Source organism: Raphanus sativus, chromosome 5 (assembly GCF_000801105.2).
Source record: "Raphanus sativus cultivar WK10039 chromosome 5, ASM80110v3, whole genome shotgun sequence".
In the NCBI taxonomy this organism is placed as follows: Eukaryota; Viridiplantae; Streptophyta; class Magnoliopsida; order Brassicales; family Brassicaceae; genus Raphanus; species Raphanus sativus.
This window is the reverse complement of record NC_079515.1, coordinates 11,233,925-11,253,862: the sequence shown is the minus strand read 5'-3', so window position 1 is coordinate 11,253,862 and position 19,938 is coordinate 11,233,925. Positions and strand designations below refer to the sequence as shown.

Genomic DNA, 19,938 nt, shown 5'->3' with positions numbered 1-19,938 from the left:
ACATTTCAATAATACAACAATATTTTTATAATATTTCCTTTAGTTATACAAATATTTTTTGGTATAAATTTGTTTCAGTCATGAAAATGATCCCAAAATAATTTTCGTTTTGACTTTTTTAGTTATTGACGAAGAAAAGGAAGCCTAAGAGCCTTAGCTTCAAATCTTTTGGTTCAAACAACACAACAGTGTGCTGTTCGGCCATAAAGTTTAGGGACGCAAGGCCAGATCTGTAAGGCTGAAGAAAGAAAAATAACAGGGACATTCTTTCGTTTGTGAAACAGTATATTGATGAGATACTGAAACATGTGTAACTGAAAGTGGTGATGTTTACTCATTCTAATCTCATCATCACAAACCATAAAGACTACTACATCTTAACCCTACAAACAAGAGAGAGAGAGAGAGAGAGAGAGAGAGAGAGAGAGAGAGAGAGAGAGAGAGAGAGAGAGAGAGAGGAGAGAGAGAGAGAGAGAGAGAGAGAGAGAGCGCTCATGCAATGCCAACAGTGCTATAACACGCATTTGAATGAAGTTTCAAGCATTGTTTCACTTCGGTTTCTCCAAGTGATCTGGTCTTACACATTAATCTTACCCTAGTCACCCTCTCTTTCTCAATCCTCATATACTTCTCATGATCCAACAAGGCCACATTGAAATCAAACGCTTCGTTCCTCTCCCCGAACCCTAAACCCGGTAAATGCATACTTCCCTCACCCGTCTTCGATTCTTAGACGCAGTACCTTAGAACAAAGTACACCTTGCACGAGACGATGTGGAGTCTACCAGATCAGATTTTGACTGAATCCATTCACACACTTGGATCCCACAGATGTGGTTCGCGGCAGGATCTTGTAAACGGAGACCTCGCGTACCACGAGAAGTATATGCTCGTATGTCTCTTCCTCCTCTTCTTCTTCCTCGAACGACATCGGAAAAAGATGCATGTGAAAAGCGTTTACCATTTTTATCTCAATTTTATATGAATTAACTAGATTTTGACCCGCCCTTCAAAGGGCGGGTATATTCTGTTTGAAATTTAGTTTTTAATATTTGTTTTTCTTTCTGATTATATTTTTATTTTTTCTGTAATCATATTTGTGTATAAATTTTAATCAAATGTATTTTATTAAATAATAGCAATTTAAAAATTGATCTGGTATATGCACGGTTAAAGCTGGGTTGCAAGTCGAACTCTCCCGCTGACCCGCCAACCCGCGGGTTTTTAATTTTATTTTGGTTAAAAAATATGACCAGCACAACAGCAAACAAATAATTTGGTACCCGTATCCGCTTTATTTTGTGGTTATCCGCAACATTTAAATATATTTAAAAATCATTATTTAATTTAATTATTATTAAAAATATATGTATAATAAAAAAATTAAATTTCAAATTGTTATTTTTAAAGTCCTGTATTTTTTAAAAAAAATATTTACTTTTTACTTTTTACTTTTTAAATACTTTGCGGATCAACTGATAGCTGCGATCCAAAATCCACAAACCCACATATGATCCGTCCTTAAAAGGAATGATATATTTTTTGTTTTATATTCTTTAATAATACAATTTTTATAAAATTCAGGCTGTAACCAACAACAAACAACAAACTGTCACGTGTCAATTCGGACTCTTTTGAAAAAGATTGTGTAACTGTTTGTCTGACCAGTTAGTTGTTATATGCGTATTCCTAAAAAATAGTAGTCTTTTCGACCTGTTAGTTGTTGGCGTGTTTTTTTTTAAATAAGGTTAGAGGTTAAGCAATTATATTTATATGGGCATATAATCATTTATATATATATATACATATCTTTTTTAGTTGGATTCAACTAACATCAATTGGACATGTTCCAAATTTAATAGTATTGATATTTTCTTTTATTTTGATTAAAAAGTAGGGAAATTGCATTGTACAGCCATCAAACAAAAGTAAATTAATTCTATATCTAAAATACCTAACTTACCAATACATGACTCGGACATTATAAAAAATAGCTATATTACCCTCATAAACCACCGGTGAAACCTGCAAGAAGAAAAATAAAGATTAATAATAATAATAATAATGAAAAATAACTTGTGGCTCTTAGAAAACCACATTCTCTCTCTCATACGTATCTGATTTTGGTGACTTTGCAAAAATTGAAGTTTTCTTTCCAGATTTGTTCTTGAATTGATTTGTTCTTGAATTGATTTTTTCTCACAAAAAGAACAACCAATTATGGTAAAGAAGAGCAACGGTGACGGCGTACACGGTGAGCAAAAACACCAACTTAGATCTACGAAACAAACATACCTTCTTCTCAAGGTGAGGAAGGAGCAAAGATTCTGAGCTTGCGGAATTGAGTTTGGAGGAGAAGATGGCACCATAGGACCAACAGGTGACGTCGCAATTTCTGATTTGATTTTTTAAAATTTTGTCAATCTTGAATTTTTTATTATTATTTGTTTAAATTGTCATGGTATGTCGCATTGCTATGGTATGGTGAAGAATAGTTACCTCAGGACAGTGAATGCGTTCATCACCATGTCTGAAACAGAAGATCACCATGTCTGAAACAGAGGATCGCCATGTCTGAAACAGAGGAAGATGTGAAGAAGATGAACTCGCTGACTATACTATATGCGATAAATAAAATATAGTATAGTATGTAAGGTTACTATATTTTTTAGATTACTATTTATGTACGATTACTATACTATTTTAAATAGTCTCCGCTCACTCTTGTATTTTTATATTATTTATGTGAAAATGAACAATATATCGTGGTCTTCAATTTCAACATGTCTCTTTTTCGTCGGGTTCATTAATACAAGTACTAAAGTTTAGTTCTATGTATACTATACAAGTACTATACTATATCCACCATGTAGTATAGTATTATGAATCTGGTGAATGTCATTATTTGAAAACGGTGGAAGCTGTTTATATCTCGGATGTGGATTGACATTTCCGGGTTAGGGTTTAGTGTTATCATCTGGGTGAGAGTTTCACTAAAGTTCTTTGAATTATTGAACGAGTACTAAAGTTTAGTTCCCGTACACTATACTAGTAATATACTATATCCACCATGTAGTATAGTATCAGAGGCAGACCCAGTAAGATCCAAGTGGGGTCACTTGACACCACAAATATTGTCAAATAAATAAAATTGTATGAAAATACCAAAAGAATCTTCAGCAGAATTGGTTACTCTGAACCTTTTGACACCCCAAAAACCAGTGTTCAAAACCCATTGACACTTTTTTTTTAATATTTTGAAAGTCATATATATATATGTGGACCCACTAAAATTAATCGCTGGGTCCGCCACTGTATAGTATTATGAACTTGGTGAATGTCATTATTTGAAAACGGTGGAAGCTGTTTATATCTCGGATGTGGGTTGACATTTCCGGGTTAGGATTTAGTGTTATCATCTGGGTGAGAGTTTCACTAAAGTCCCTTGAATTATTGAACGAGTACTAAAGTTTAGTTCCCTTGCACTATACAAGTAATATACTATATCCACCATGTAGTATAGTATTATAAACCTGGTGAATGTCATTATTTGAAAACGGAAAAACTGTTTATATCTTAGATGTGGGTTGACATTTCCAGATTAGGGTTTAGTGTTATCATATGGAAAGGGGTTTTACTAACTCACCCTCGTTGCTCCATTACTTGTATTAGTGCTATGAACCGTATGTGGTTTATATGTACAACTAGATTTTGACCCGCCCTTTCAAAGGGCGGGTATATTTTTGTTTTAATTTTTTTTGTTTGAAAATATTAATTTTTATAATCATATTTGTGGTTAATATTAACTAAATTTAATATAATTTTTGGTAAGTTTTATAACTATAAACTTGTAGTATGAAATTTAGAATTATTTATAAACTTTGTTTCTAAAGTTTGCAACATATTATATTTTTTTAGGAGTTACCTAATATAATTATTCAACAATATTCGTATCCAGCAAACCCGATTCGGAATCAACCCAAAAATTAAAGTCTCATATTTTATTAGACATGATCAATATACTCGAACAGTTTTTAAAGTGTTATATTCAAAAACCAATATTAAATCTAACCCGCACCGAAAGCCGAAGAAAGTTTTTTTAAAAACTATTTTTTAATATATATATATATATATATATATGTAATTTTGTTAATATAGTCTTCACTAAGTTTAATTAAAATCACATTTGATAAATATTTTATTGAATAATCTATTTAAAACCCGTTAAAGTAAATGAGTCTATATGACTATTTATTTCTACTAAAATTCCACTTAACTCCTGTTAAACTATATTTTAATGTTCTTTGTTAATTGATAAACTTAACATCTATGTAAAATATTTAATAAATTAATGTTTGGTTGAATAAATCCCATTTTTGGGCGATACATAAGTTATGTTGTTGTAGTGTATATTTGTTTTAATAACCCGTAAAGATCACAATTATGAAAACATAAATCATTACATGATATACTATAAAAGTAAATATTATAAATACGAAATAACTTTAAATATTTTATTTTTATAAATAATATATAATGATTTTAATTGTGACCAGATTATATTAAATGAATTTTTTAAATTTACTTAAATCATATATATTGATCTCAATTTTAAATGTTGTCATTTCTTGTAAAATAAAAAATAAAATGAAAACATTAAAACTAATGTTATCTTATATATTTTTATAGGTTAGTTATGGAACCGTAAATATAAACCAAAGAACTAAATATTGTAGAAGAATTAGTTGCAGTGTTTTGGGATGATAAATAATTAAATAATACATGAATCTTTGGGATGATAAAGAATATTGGTTGTAATGTTCTGAAATGATAAATAATTAAATATATTTTAACACATACTTTTTGTTATATTTCGTTGCCCTTAAAAGTAGGAGATTATGGAAAGTTGACTATGAAGTTTATTAAGTTATGCAGTTTTTTTCTTTTTTTGGCATCGATGCAGTTTTCTTTTGGTTGCAGTTATAATCTATCTTATTAAAATAGAAACATTCTGTTGGATCTAACATTCATTTTGTAAGTTTTTAAATTAAATACACCTTTATACTTTATAGTTAAACATACATTAAATCACTAATGTTCCTTTCTTTATAATATTATCTATGTTTCCAAACAATATACTTATTTCTTTATACTACTATCAACGTTTCCAAACAATATACTTATTTATTTTTACTACTACCAATGTTTTCAAACAATATATTTTTTATATTACTATCAATGTTTTCAAATAATACAATAATTAATCTTAATTATTTTATATCTATCATTTTCTCTTTAAATTTTTGTAGAAACATCATAATTTCATAAATTGCAAAATAGTGAACTTTAAAATTTCGATTATAAGATTACAAATTATGAAACTATTACAATTTAAATCCAATTAGATTACATATCGGTCATCCATCAGTTCAATCGGTTAGTCTCGGGTTTTAGTGATTTTTTAATATGAATATTTTAGAAACATAAATTGAATTGTCAGATCTCCGGATTAACCGGTATAATCACAATCGGGTTGAATTTAAAAATACTGATTTAAATGCAAAAATATTTTAAATACACACTCTTTAAAAATTACCAAAATATTTGTTAAATTATTAGTGAAATTTTTCATCGTAAAATATCCCGCGCTTCAAAAGCGCGGATCAAAATCTAGTATATGTTATACTTTATGCAGTTTATTTAGATGCTTTTTTTTGTTGGACTGAACTAATATCTATTGATCATACTTCAACTTTAATAGTATTGATGTAAACGTACTATACTATATCCACCATGTAATATAGTACTATGAACCGTATGTGGTTTATATGAGTCTGATGTGGCCTCAATTATCACCTTATATTATTTTGGTCAACTCATATCTATCTAATTATTTTACTGCATATAGTAAATAAATATGTTATAAAAAAATCTGTGACATGAGTTCTTTCACGTAATGTGCTTGTAAATAATAATTATTCATTATTAAATTTCTTTGTTGGATTAAATTGGCAAGTGGCCTTGTTTCTTCTCTTTGACATATCTTTCTTTATGACTGAAAACTGGTTTGACTTGGGGGTAGAACCGGATAAATTGAGACTCAATTGATAGTTACTTAATACTGTCAAAATCATGCACATCCACTTAATTATCTTTCCAAACTTAGACATCTCCCTAATTCTCCCTAAAAAGTATTTATTAAATATGATTTCACTTAAAGTTATTAAAAGATCATATTAACCCATATATGATATATATAATTAACAGAATATTAAAAATTAAAAATTTAAATATTTTTCAAAAAATTGTTTCGGTGCGGATTGAGTATGATTGGTTTTCGGATATAATATTTTAATAACCGTTTTGAAATATATGCATGTCCAATAAAGTATGATATTTTGATTTTCGGATCGGTTCCAAATCAGAGTTTTTGAATACAAATATTCTTGACTAATTTATATTAGGTAATTATTCAGAAAATATAATATATTGTAATATTTATGAACAAAGTTTAAAAACAATTTCTGAAATGCATATAGTAAAAATGTATAGTTATGCAACTTGACATATTTAATATAGTTACTAAAATCATATTAAATTAAATTAATATTAAATACAAATATGACTAAAAATGAAAATATAAAAATTAAATTTCTCAAAAATACTTAAAACAAAAAAATATATCCGCTCTTGGAAATGCAGGTTAAAATCTAGTTTATATTAAAAACCACAAACAATTAAAAATAAATAGGATTTTACACAAATTAACACTATACATAATTTTTTCAATATTCTGAGTTCTTGACTGAGTAGAAAGAAGTCATGATAAACCATACTCGTGATCTCTACACTAAGAATAAAATATAATTTTAACAGAATCTGTATTGGTTAATCAAACAAAACAACTTTAAAATTAGGGGTGGACAAAAAAACCGAACCGAACCAAGTCAAACCGAACCAACTCTTCTCCTAAAAACTCCACATCGTCTTTTTTCTGCGTCTCCTACTCTTCTCCTAAAAACTCCACATCGTCTTTTTTCTGCTTCTCCTACTCTCTTGCATATTTTTCTTGTAGGTGGTGTCAATTCTAAAAATTCAGGTGAGATTTATAGTTATACAACTGAAAAGTGAAAACATCAAACTACTCTATTAGCTTACTAACAATTTCATTTATGTATTACAACATGATTTTTCGTAAAAGAAAACAATTTTAGAGAAATTTGATTAAATCAAACCGAAATGCAAACCGAACCGAATAAACCAAACCGAAACCGAATCAAACCAAACTAACTATAGTTTATAGGTCTGGGAATTTTACCCGGACCCGAAGACCCGACCCGAAACCGACCCGAAAAAACCCGGTCCGGGTAGGAACCGATCAGATCAAATTACCCTATCGAGTCTTGTTGTAGAGGACCCGCGGGTCTTGAACCCGACCCGACCCGAACCCGAAACCCGGCGGGTACCCGAATTAATAATATAAATTAAATAAAATGAATCAATGGGGAGTCGAAGACGGATTATTTGTCTACATAGCAAAGGGGTCAGCCACTAGGAGACAACCAACTATTGTTTTATCTCGCATAGTTTAGTATATATACACATTTTAATATAATAATAACACAATTTTTAAATAAAATGTCAAATATTTTCGGATATATTAATATTTTCAGATTTTTTTTTGTATTTTTAGGTATTTTTTAGGTTGAACCCGAACCGAACCCGATCCAAACCCGACCCAGAACCGAACCGATAAATTCTAGTTACCCGAATGGGTCCAACTATATAAGACCCGACCCGATCTGGACCCGGTACGACCCGAACCGACCCGGAACCGAAAATTTGAAATTATCCTATCGGGTCCTAAACTCCTAGACCCGAAAGATCTGGACCCGAAAGGACCCGGCCCGAACCCGACCCGACGACCCGAATGCCCAGGCCTAATGGTTTATTTCAACTGGAAAAATTCTAGAACCGAATTAACCAAACCGAACCGAACCCAAACCGAACCGATAAAATAACCGAAGTGCCCACCCCTATTTAAAATGAAATAAATATTATACTGAGATTTATGGATGAGAGTTAGTGGTTCCTAGAATATATGAAAGAAAGAAGAATCTATTATTATAAAAGAGAGTTGGTTCTCTCCTGCTGACACATCAGCATCCACCTAAGAAATTCGTTGCACAAGGGGATGACACGTGTCCGGCACCTTCAACGCACCGTATCATTTAATCTTAGCATTATGGACTTGATCATTTAACATGTGGGCTGAAAATTTTGACTATGTATCCGGCCCGATGGAAGAAACGAAGTTCGTCTCTCCTCTGGGTGCGACGGCAACTTGGTGACCTTTGCGCTTCATCTCGCTAGCTGAAACGGTCCGAGTGATGGTGTGCATTCAATTCATCCACTTTCTCCTTATAAATGAAGATTTCTCGCCTCCCCCATTAACCGAAGCTACTGTATATATACGGGGTCAAGGTTCTCAAGAGAAATTACATAGCTTCTTCGAACAGAGAAATTCATCTCAAGGGAAACAGAGGAGACGGAGAGCATCACCGGTGTCGTCTTCTTCCACATGCGGTGGCAAAATCCAGATCTTTGATTGCCGTTAAAATCCCAGGTATGACCATCCAATCGTACGTTGAGAGAACAATGGTTTCTAATATTGTTTTCTTATATGTTTCCAGTAATTACAGAAATTCGTATTTGGCAAAATAGGTGGACTAGAGAGAGACATAGGATTTTATCAGAATAGAGTTAGAGTTTCTGTTTTTGATGGAATTTAATAGAATTGATGTGGTTTGATCAATAGAAAGAAGATTACAAGCTGAGTCTTGCAGATTTCAGTCGTATGTATAGATCATACTTGCATTTCACCTTTGAAAACCTTTGGAGTTGTTCTCATCACAATGAGTTCTATAAAGTTTCGTACTTTACCTTAACCACTTTGCAAATATTAACATTCTATATTGTGCAATACTTTTACCTATAAGAGCGATTTTTCTTGCATGTATACCGAGTTAGATTATACTCTTGGATTTATTTGATTTCATTTAAGGTGTTTGTTTCTGCATTGATTTTCCTAATTCTTATAGTCCACTTTGGTCCAAGATTCTGCCGGGGCTCATTGACTCAAAACTTTAAAGCACCTGCTGAAGGAAGGTGCCATCTGTGAGATAAGCGTATTCAACTTCACACGAAGTAACGACCATTTCAAATTCACTGACTCACCAGTTTCCCTTCGCTTCAACAACCAGACCAAATTTGTGGAGCTTATGGAGACTACTGTCTTTATTCTACAGAAAAGTTCAGGTTTCAGAAATATTAGCAGCTCATGTCTATAGTTAATACAAATGTGGAGTTTCTAAGTATTTGTTTCTAATATCGGTTTTTCACGACACTAACATTTTTGGATTTATTAATTGGGCATCCGTATTCAACCTTTGTTACCAAATTTTCTGCAGAAATTTTTCGAGTTGTTTGTGGCATCAGGAACACCTACAACGAAGAAAATCAGGCCATCAAATGTATTATTCAATAACCGACACTTCATGGTGACGAAGGAAAGCTTCCAGCAAATCAATTTCTCATTCTTGGAAAATTACGAAGATCTTTTCTTCTTGACTTGGTAAGGATCCAATTTCTAATCTTTTCCTGCACACGATTCCTATGCCGCAACATGATCTGAGGTTTGTGCTTCGTTTGGTGGTCTGTGTAAACAGTATATCTGTTGTTTCATTCTTAAGACGCTTGGAGAACACATAGCTAGCGAGACAAATACGGAACCAAGATTTAGACACTATACATACCTTATGTTTTGTATCCATCCATTCTCTGCTCTACAAACCTGGCCTTACATTTATAGCTTGAATTGCCGTTTGTCAGATTCACTAAGATCCACAAACACTTCTTCATTACTAAAGTTAATTTGATTAAACTTAAAATTGTAAATACACCCCAATTTACCGACAATTCTGATGGTAAATAAACAACAACATCAAGTGTATACGTTTGAACATTAATACTTTATTATTCTAGCACGAAGCTTCTCTGAAAGCCTTCACAAGAGGCTCAAAAACATCTCTCTGTTATATCAGTGAGAAAGGTTGAAAAATCTGCAGCAACTACCTGTATGAAAGCTAATATAGAGAAGAAGAAATTTGAAGCAGTGGAAGTTCAGAAAGTTGAAGAGGTATTCTTTTCAGAATTTTAATATTTGCAGCTTGGATTTTGAAAACTGAGATTATGCTTAATGACTTATGTGGGAAATCACGTAAGAGAACAAAGATTTATTTTTCTACACAGTCAGCTAGAGAAAAGTTTTTGATCGAGGTATTTAAAGTTTAAACAGAAAAATGATAGAGAGGTATATGGAACAGATATGAGAACACTACAAACGGAAAAAGGAAAAAGCAAAAGCCATGTGGTCATGTTATAGCTTGCTTCAAAATGCGGAAGTTAAAAGCCATGAAAACTCAAGTATGAAAAAATGGGTAAATAAATTTGAACGGAAAGTCTCACGCTGTAAAAATATGTTTACGTGTTTGATGAAAAAAATTTTGTCATCCATTTGCTATCTTGCATCTGATACCTAATTCTTGATCACATCATGAATCTAATTACAATATATAAAAAAAACAAGACTGCATGTGTGCGTCTAATACTAGAAAATATAGTCATTTGCTTCCTTTTTATTTATAGAAAATATCTTTTTGGTACTTTTGTTTATTTTTATAATTTCCAAACAACATTAATCAAATAGTCAATTTTAATACATGTCTATAAATGATGGGAAAACATAATTACAAAATTTTCTGAAATAGTTATTAACTTCAATGATTGGATATCAAAAAGTGAGTTTTATATTTGTCTAAGTTGTATCAAAAACTCGGATTTCACAGTAATCAAAATAAAATTATTACAAATTTGACAATCATATCTATTTATCCAAATAGATGAAGGTAAAATTTAAGTATCTTTGACATTTTATGCGTACAAGGAGCATACAACTTTCAGATGCACACATGTGTTCAACTTCTATTGCTTTAGTTATAATTTACCTATTTCTTTTATCCAGTTATAGGTTAAACAATCACGAAATTTTATTTAGACAATAATTATACTATTTAAAAAATTAGGATTATATATTTACATGCAGTGATAGCCAAAAACTCAACAATTTGTTTTGCTAAAACTACATAACTAAATATCTAACTAAATACAATAGTTTTTAAAACATTAGGAGATAATTAAATTTTGACATTTTGAAAAACTAAAAACATTTAATTATGATATGCATTTTAAGATTTACATATATGTATCATAAATAAAAATATTATAATAACTTAAATTAGAAAAATAAATAAAAATCCCGGGCGTAGCCCGGACTTACCCTAGTTAACTATATACGTAACATGTAAGAAAGAAGAAGTAACGATAACAGGTAAAAATATGTAGTTTAGATGCAGTTATAAAAGAGATGATTTTTTTTTTAAGTAGGTTACATGAAAAATAGTTATTAGACACAACTAATATCAATGGGGTATACTTCAACTTTAATAGTATTGATACCAAATTCCAATATAATTTTTATTTTAATATATATTTTTAGATTTTGGATAATTCTTATTATTATTAATTTTAATCACTCTTCTAATCAAAAATTAAATTTGTTTCCATTTTGTAAATAATTTATATATTTATTCATTTAGGATATAAACGATATTAACCGCTCTAACTTTTTTAACGTGAGAGTTATGTTGCGAAAAGTCATTTTGCCAATAATAGTATAAAGGTTAAGTAAGACTTTATAACAAAATATAAACTATTTTGGATAATGATAATTATCATGTTATTAAAAGGAGAATTTTCAAAAATACCACTTTAAAGGTATCATTATTCATCTTTACCACCACTAAATACACATTTTCAAAAATATCTTATTTATTAAAAGGTTAAATACTCTTATATCCTTGTTTTTATATACTTTTCAAAATTCTATCTCCAAACACTGAATCATAAACCCCTAATTCTAAACCCAAAACCCCTAATTCTAAACCCAAAACCCTAAATCCTCAACTCTAAACCTTAAACCCTAAACTATATACCCTAAATTCAATACCCTAAACCCTAAAACCTCAACTATAAACTTTAAATCCTCAATTCTAAACCCTAAACCCTAAAACATCAAATCTAAACCATAAATCATAAACATTCATATCTAAACTCTTCATTAAAAGTGATGGTAAAAGTGATTAGTGTAAACATGAAAAGTGGTACTATGAAAATGGTATTTTTGCCAATTTTCCTTATTAAATTCATTTTAATATATGGTTAATTATGTATTAAAAGAACTAATTATTCATTAAAGGTAATATCGATATTAACCGCTCTAACTTTTAACATGAGAGCTCTGTTGCGAAAAATCACTTCACAAATAATACGATGCGGAGTTTACCAGACCAGATCTTATAGGACTGAAGCTATTCACACACTTGGATCCCACAGATGTGGTTCGCGGCAGGATCTTGTAAACCGAGAACTCGCGTACCACGAGAAGTATATGCTCGTATGTCTCATCCTCCTCTTCTTCTTCCTCGAATGACATCGGAAAAGATGCGTGTGAAAAGCGTTTACCATTTTTATTTCAATTTTATATAAATTAATAGCAAATTCCAATATAATTTTGTTTTAATATATATTTTTAGATTTTGGATAATTCTTATTATTATTAATTTTAATCACTCATCTAATCAAAAATTAATTTTTTTTTAATTTTGTAAATAATTTATATATTTATTCATTAAGGATATAAATGATATTAAATGCTCTAACTTTTTTAACGGGAGATTTATGTTGTGAAAAATTACTTTGCAAATAATAGTATAAAGGTTAATAATAGATTAATCTATTTTATTATTTGCGAATTTCGCAATGGAGCTCTCATATTAAAAGTTAGAACGGTTAATATCAAAATTACTCTTAATGAATAATTAGTTATTTTAATACATAATTAACCATATATTAAAAACGAATTTTAATAACTTGATAATTATCATTTCCAAAATAGTTTATATTTTGTTATAAAGTCTTAATTAACCTTTATACTAGATGATGCCCATACACTTGTACGGACTAATTTTTAATTTCAGTGTAATTTATTTAATTAGTTTCAAATATTAAATAAATAAAAATAATTTACTTTTCTATCACAACACAACATAGATAATGGTTTTGATACTTACAAAGTCTTTCATTTAATCTAACACCAAGCCACACCTGAAAAGAGTATCTTCATCATAAGATTCTATTAATACTTTAAAATAACATAAAAAATAAACGTACAAAACTTATGAAATCAATTCGGTATTAACCGCTCTAACTTTTAACATGAGAGTTCCGTTGCGAAAAATCACTTCGTAAATAATAGTATAGATTTTGTAAAAAAAAAAAGAAAATTGTACTATTGTTTTGATAAAATTTGTTGTAGTGCTATTTGAATATAATTTTATTTAAAACGCACGTGGGCATTTAAGGTGGATGATTATATACGCACGTGGGCGTTGTTAGGTGGACTTAAACGTTAAAGCTGGAGGAACGAACCGAACTCGAAGCGAACCTTTGTTTCTGGGTCGGGAAGAAAGAAATGTCGGGTCATCAGTGTACGGAGAACCCTCCTAAGCTGGATCCAAACAGCGGGTCGGGTCATGTCGAGAAAGTAGGCGGCCTCGACAGTTACGTCACTGGCTCACCTCAATCAAACCTCGCCGTTGTTCTTGTCTCTCATGTTTTCGGTGAGCCCTCCCCTTTTCTTCAGTTTCTAACTATTGAATGAATGAAGTGTTCTTCTTTTTAAAGTATCAATCTTTTCTGAACTTGATTTTGATTTTTGAGAATCTAAATGAACTTTCCTTTTCTTCGGTCCACAGGATATGAAACTCCACAACTGAGGTAGTACTTACTGTAGATTCCCAAGCGTATATATATATTCTCTTAATTGCTTATCACATTTTTGTTGGTCATAGAACATCAGTTTGAAAAACTTGACCTGTTACAAAGAACTATCTTTAAGTGACTGGAGATTGATGTTTAGGTGATTCTCTTGTAAAATATTCATAGTGTCATTGGGGTTTAGTTTTGTCTCTTTGTGTTGGTTAGTTTCTAGATGCTAAATTGTATAGGAACATTTTTGACATTAAAGAGTGTTAATGAGACTTTGATCACATATGTTTCCATTAATGATTAATCTTTTTTTTTTTTGATTTTTCTGTGACACAGGAAACTTGCTGACAAAGTTGCAGAAGCTGGATTCTATGCGGTGGTTCCAGACTTCTTCCATGGAGATCCCTATAATCCTGCGAATGAGGATCGTCCACTTCCTATCTGGATTAAAGATCACACACAAGTTAGTTTCATCTTCCTTATAAATGAGTTTGCTCCCGAGGAGGTTGTGTAGTGTTTTGGTTTTCCTTCCATACCTTCTCAGGATCGTTGTTGTTTGTTTGATGATTGCAAAGCTAGAATCTAGTCAGTGCTTTATCATTGTTCAAATGAGTCCATGGATTGAAATTTGTAGGATAAGGCTTTTGAGGAGTCGAAGCCAGTTGTTGAGGCCTTGAAGAACAAAGGCATAGCTACAGTTGGAGCAGTAGGGTTTTGTTGGGGTGGTGAGTTTTGGTTTTGGTTTTGCTTCTTCTTCCCATCTTAACAAACCGTTCAGTCTGTAACAAAACTCTTCTGTACTGTGAGTTGATCACAGCAAAAGTTGCAGTGGAACTGGCGAAGCAAGAGCTTGTTAAAGCTCTTGTTTTGTTACATCCTTCTCGTGTCACGGTGGATGACATTAAGGGTAATTTAAGATATTTTGACTATGATTTTTACTTGTTTACATTCTCTTTAACTAATTGGTAATGTGATTGAACCAGGTGTCAAGGTTCCAATTTCTGTTTTAGGAGCTGAATACGATCAAGTGACTCCTCCAGAACTCGTCAAGCAATTCGAAGACGTTTTAGCTACAAAACTTGAGGTACTCTAGTTTCTAGTAGCTGCTCTGTTTTAAGAAGAAACTATTTTTGTAGCGTCTATATATACTGCAATCTGACTAACTAGCAAGCGAATATGTTGTTGAAGGTGAAAAGTTTTGTGAAGATATTCCCAAGAGTTAAACATGGTTGGACTGTTAGGTACGACCCGAATGATCCATCAGAAGTTGAAGCTGCTGAGGAAGCTCACAAGGACATGCTTGTTTGGCTCATCAACCATGTCAAGTGAGAAGCTTTGGTTTGGTTTTACACAGACAGAATAAAGTAATGAGAGACTTGAGAAGCTGTAAGAAAAATGTTTTAAATAAATGATAGTAGTATCTACAATCGTTTCCTCCAGTGTATTCTCAGAAACAAGTATTTGCAAAGGAATAATTGAATCATCAAATGTTTGTAACCAAGAGTAAGAGGATAAATAACACTTAAACAAATACATGGAACGAACATGATGTAGACAGACCCAAGAACACAAAAAAAAAAACTGAATTAAATCATAACCAAAAGCCAAACAATGTGAAACCTAACATGACTAATCATTGAAAACAAACAAACTAGTTTTGGACATATATGCATATATCATTTGACTTCACCAAATTTCATTAACTGGAATCATTTGCTGTTGTTTTTGAAGAAGTTGAGATCCCACTTACGTATTAACCCGTCAAAGACTTTGCCCGGTGCGCTACTAGTACGTTCAACTGTGACTGTGGCCTTTGTATCTGCTGACATGTCACCTGTCTCGCTTGCCTTCTGACTCGTGCAGCCAGGCACAGAAGCATCTACGGGTGCTGCTAGAGAACCCGAGGTTCCATTTGGAGCATCAGACTGGGAAGATGATGGTACTACATCCCCGACAACTGTTTCTGGACTGGAAGCAGTCTCAGTAGCCTCTGACTGGTTTGCTCGAGTTGAAGTTGATTCTTCCCTAGTCTCGGGAGATTCTTTTTTCTCAAGACTTTGCACTTCCAAGTCCTTCAGAGACTCCATCACTGCTTTCATAAGCATCTGAACCAAGTAATTAAAACATGAGAGTGCCGAGACAATTTTACAAGGTTTAGTTAAAGTAGAATATCCACTTTTTTTAATCTCACCCTTTCTTCTTCCTCAGCGTTAGATGGTATGTCCTCTAAGTGATACTCCAGGTATTGGTCACCATTTGAAAAATCAAAGCTTATCATATCAGGAGATGATGAACTCTCAAGGCCATCATGATTCTCTTTTTCCTGAAACGAAATCATTATGCCACATTAGGGATCTCCACTTCATCTTTTTTATTTACAAGAATATAAGATAGTCACCATGACATACCTGTATCCTACTGTTGTTCATCTAATGACCCATTAGATGATCAAACGAAACGACCATATACTTAAACATGGTGACTACTGACTAGTAACGTTAAACACAAGAAAAACAAGTAATGAGAAAGGTGGAGAAACTGATCTTATACCTTAGTTTCTGATGGAGAACCGTTAGATGCGACATTCGAAGGAACCTGAACGAAGTAATTAAAACCCATCAAAACTAAGTGGAGAAAGCTTTTGAAAATTGGAACAGCTAAGGGAGCAATTGATTGCTAATTATGGAAGAAAAAAAACCCTCCAAAGCTATGCATATAGCTGTCTTGAGTAAACTGTATTATACATAAGCAATTAAAAAGACCAAGATTAGCCAAGAATTACTGACATCTGTGCGACTCATGGGTCTTTTCATACGGACTTCACTGATTGCGTCAGAGATGCTACCCGAGGCTAAACCTGAAGAGTGACAAAAGATGTCACGTGTGAGCTCATCAAATACAGAAACTTATAAGGAAGACTACTATTGACTCACTCTTCTGTACTGATGATTGTGGAATACTTGTGTCATGCATAGTGCCCCAACTGCCCTGAACATAAAATAGACAACACTATTAACGTTTTCTTGATACCAAAAAGAAGAGAAAAAAAAAAGTAAACAGTCATACGTGTACCTTTGCTAAGTACTCATCTAACGGGTCATAAAATGTCGGCCCCACCACCTCTGGAGGTCGAAGGACGTTATGGAAAAAGATATTAATGGAATCAAAGTAGAACTGAGGCCGTGGAGAGTTGTGATCTCCCTCAAATTTGATAATATTTTTGTCACCCTGCCATAAATCATAAGCAAAAAGATGTTTGTAGCAAAGTATACAGAGGCTAGCAGAAGAGAACATATTATGATGAATTGGAAACTTACTACGTAGGCCTCATATATAAGATCTGAATGATGAGGGCGGATAAAGTCATCATCCAAGGCATGTCCAAATAAAACTGGAACAAAACTAGACTTTGCCACCTGCAGCACGAAAGTTAAACAGTGTAAGAGGATTATATTTTCCAACTAAAAAACTTTCCCAACCAGCAGGATGATCATAACAAGCAAAAAGGGACAATTAAGTAGAGAACACAACCTTAATGGTGTTCAGATCCGTAATATCAAACTTTGCTTTTTTCTGAATAGCTCTCCGCATGAACTGTATTGCAAATTTCACCTGAACATACAGTGGAAAGAGATCAGAAAATCATAAAATGAAATAAATGTGGAAAAACCTTGTAGTAGACAGAACAAATAGCACCAGAGATATCATAGAAATACTTACGGTAAACTTTGGTAGACGGAACTTATATGTATCTACAAGTTCCATCATCAGATCAACCAAATCAGAGAAGGGACTATCTAAAATCATTCCTGCAATGGAAGGATCCTCAGCTCCATACATCAAGCTGTAACAGAAAAAAATGATTCAACACAATGATATCACAGTAAACCAGGCAGGACAATGTGTATTGCTTATTTCACAACATCTAATCTCTTAAGGTGGCTGATGTGTTAATCACCGGAAAAATACTTCAGTAGCTATTTAAATCTCTAAAACAACTGAAAGTTTCACAGAATAAACGATCACCTGTATGAATATCTTTCATTGGTTCCGTACCATTAACTGAAACTTCCATGAACAAAGGAAAAATGAATATGCTCTCATGAAATTGAAAAACTGGAGAGACAGGAACGAACCTCGTAACAGCGCCCATCGAACGCCCCCATAACCCTATCAGGGATACATTTCCATCTTGCCGCAAAAACTCAACCACAGCCTTCAGATCATCTTTCTGCAAACACTCGCAACAAACAAGTTCAACAATTGATCATAAGAAGGATCACTAATCTCTGAGGATAAATAGTGAATATGTCAAGAGATAAACAAGAATGAATGAAAGGAGAACATACTTCGTTCCAGCCTAAGGTGACATGTTCCCCGCCTGAGAGACCAGATCCGGAAAAATCAAGGGTGAAAACTGTGATGTTTGAAGGTAGCAACATAATTGCGGCTTCACTACCATCGGCTCTACATCCACTGAATGACAAAAGTTGCAGGGAACAAAAAAGGGTAAAATGAAATAAAAAGTTAACAGATATTCCTGATAGTTAATAATAGCACAAAAGATGTAAATAAATGTACCTGTTTCCATGGCAATATATTACACAGGGTAAAGGCTTTCCTTCAGGGCGTTCAACTGGCATGTAATGACTACACTGGAGAACATCTCCCCTACTGTTTTTAATCTGCCAAAAAACGCATCCAGAATAACACTCAAGCAAGGAACAAGAAAACAAAAAGCTAATGGAAAACACTATTCACTTACTTACTAACTAGGAGTTCACAAACAATTCTGATTAGTTCACAAACAAACTACATACTTATCTTTCAATAAATAGACTTATGACTTTGTAAGAAGAAACACATGTGAGGGGTTGCAAATCCCATTTATTACTAGAGACAAAATATTTTTGTAAAATAAGGCTGAGAAACGAAATAGAAAGTAGCTTTGGTTACCTGTAAATCTTTTCTTTGATACCATCTGCCTTTCATAATGAAGTCCTTTTCTAAGAGATCATGTTCAGGGTCATACTCGGCTCTGCATTCACACCAAATCAAAATAAACAAAATAATCTGATGGACGTTTGTAGTAGTTGTAAATACAACCTTGTAGTAACGTCTCACAAGTCTTAAACAGTAAAATTTTCAGAATGACACAGAGAGATCACGTGGGTGGGTGTGCCCGCCAGGCATATATAAATGAAGGTCAAACAAGTACATCAGTTTATATGAATGGTAAGAAGCCATGTCAGAAGACAAACTCTGCAAAAGGGGTCAATTTTCCGGGAAAATGACAAATTCCAAGTCAAGAAATCTAAAATTTAATTCCTACACGATTGAATCTAATAATACTCACGACGAGAATTCTGAAATCGAAAGATGAAAAAAAAACTTTAAAAAACGAAATCAAAGAGGAAGGAGGAAGGTTTACAAACCTTGGAGGTCGAATGATGAAGTTGACAAGCTGCTCCATTCTCTGAATCAAAAGGGAAAGAAAGAAAGAAGCTTTAGAACGGATTATTCTTGTTGAGGTTCCGACTGTTTGTTTGTTTGTTTTTTTCATTTCATGTTAATGTATTTAAAGTAACCAATATTATTATTGCGGCCACTTACGAAATTTAGGACTTATTTGGTTTTTATGTTCTAACACTCTTAATATTCTTTTTTATTTATCGTCATAATATGAATATTAGCATAAATCTATTCAAATTTTAAAATGCAATCGGTTACGAAATCTTATATCTATCTATTATATTAAAATAGAAGTCACAATTTTATTTTATGTGTGATATTTTAAGTTGGACCATTTTATTTAGAAAATTTATAAAACACACATAACTTAAATATGATATCATTTACTATCTTTATTTTTTGATAAATAAAAATAAATATTAATTTAAGAAAATTCTAACAAAATCTTTGAAAAAACTTTTCAGAATCTTTTCAAAATTTATTTTCGAAAATTGATTAATTTAAATTTTAGTTGTCATA

General features: G+C 32.2%; 2 protein-coding genes and 1 long non-coding RNA gene across 4 annotated transcripts; 2 read left to right on the top strand and 1 right to left on the bottom strand.

Moving 5' to 3' along the window:
* Positions 1 to 8,279: 8,279 nt before the first annotated feature.
* On the top strand, positions 8,280 to 10,320 carry LOC108860494 (uncharacterized). The gene is made up of 3 exons (XR_008945903.1): positions 8,280 to 9,318; positions 9,471 to 9,634; positions 9,729 to 10,320. It is a non-coding gene; the product is annotated as an uncharacterized LOC108860494 (long non-coding RNA).
* A 3,268-nt stretch (positions 10,321 to 13,588) lies between these two features.
* On the top strand, positions 13,589 to 15,386 carry LOC108856280 (endo-1,3;1,4-beta-D-glucanase). The gene is made up of 7 exons (XM_018630050.2): positions 13,589 to 13,799; positions 13,935 to 13,956; positions 14,284 to 14,410; positions 14,582 to 14,672; positions 14,765 to 14,854; positions 14,931 to 15,031; positions 15,136 to 15,386. Exons 1-7 carry the CDS (start codon positions 13,652 to 13,654, stop codon positions 15,274 to 15,276), a joined length of 720 nt encoding a protein of 239 aa, XP_018485552.1. The 5' UTR covers positions 13,589 to 13,651; the 3' UTR covers positions 15,277 to 15,386.
* A 21-nt stretch (positions 15,387 to 15,407) lies between these two features.
* On the bottom strand, positions 15,408 to 19,514 carry LOC108856279 (uncharacterized). Of its 2 annotated transcripts, none has more exons than XM_018630048.2 (14): positions 19,383 to 19,514; positions 18,904 to 18,985; positions 18,529 to 18,632; positions 18,297 to 18,423; positions 18,084 to 18,178; positions 17,668 to 17,791; positions 17,479 to 17,559; positions 17,265 to 17,363; positions 17,020 to 17,175; positions 16,881 to 16,935; positions 16,734 to 16,804; positions 16,498 to 16,542; positions 16,139 to 16,270; positions 15,408 to 16,052 (listed from the first exon to the last, which is right to left on the bottom strand). In XM_018630048.2, exons 1-14 carry the CDS (start codon positions 19,508 to 19,510, stop codon positions 15,657 to 15,659), a joined length of 1,695 nt encoding a protein of 564 aa, XP_018485550.2. In that variant the 5' UTR covers positions 19,511 to 19,514; the 3' UTR covers positions 15,408 to 15,656. The 2 variants fall into 2 exon arrangements, with proteins under 2 accessions (XP_018485550.2, XP_056842243.1); XM_056986263.1 differs by lacking the exon at positions 19,383 to 19,514 and adding an exon at positions 19,054 to 19,330.
* Positions 19,515 to 19,938: the final 424 nt, after the last annotated feature.

Bases quoted from the DNA above. Each gene is read 5' to 3' on its own strand.
- LOC108856279 (XM_018630048.2), bottom strand. From the start codon at position 19,510: ATGAAAAAAACAAACAAACAAACAGTCGGAACCTCAACAAGAATAATC. The intron at 16,805-16,880 runs GTGAGTCAATAG...GTCACTCTTCAG, and splicing joins ACAATCATCAGTACAGAAGA to GTTTAGCCTCGGGTAGCATC. The intron at 16,543-16,733 runs GTCAGTAATTCT...TACTTCGTTCAG, and splicing joins GACCCATGAGTCGCACAGAT to GTTCCTTCGAATGTCGCATC.
- LOC108856280 (XM_018630050.2), top strand. From the start codon at position 13,652: ATGTCGGGTCATCAGTGTACGGAGAACCCTCCTAAGCTGGATCCAAAC. The intron at 13,800-13,934 runs GTGAGCCCTCCC...TTCGGTCCACAG, and splicing joins TCTTGTCTCTCATGTTTTCG to GATATGAAACTCCACAACTG. The intron at 13,957-14,283 runs GTAGTACTTACT...TCTGTGACACAG, and splicing joins TATGAAACTCCACAACTGAG to GAAACTTGCTGACAAAGTTG.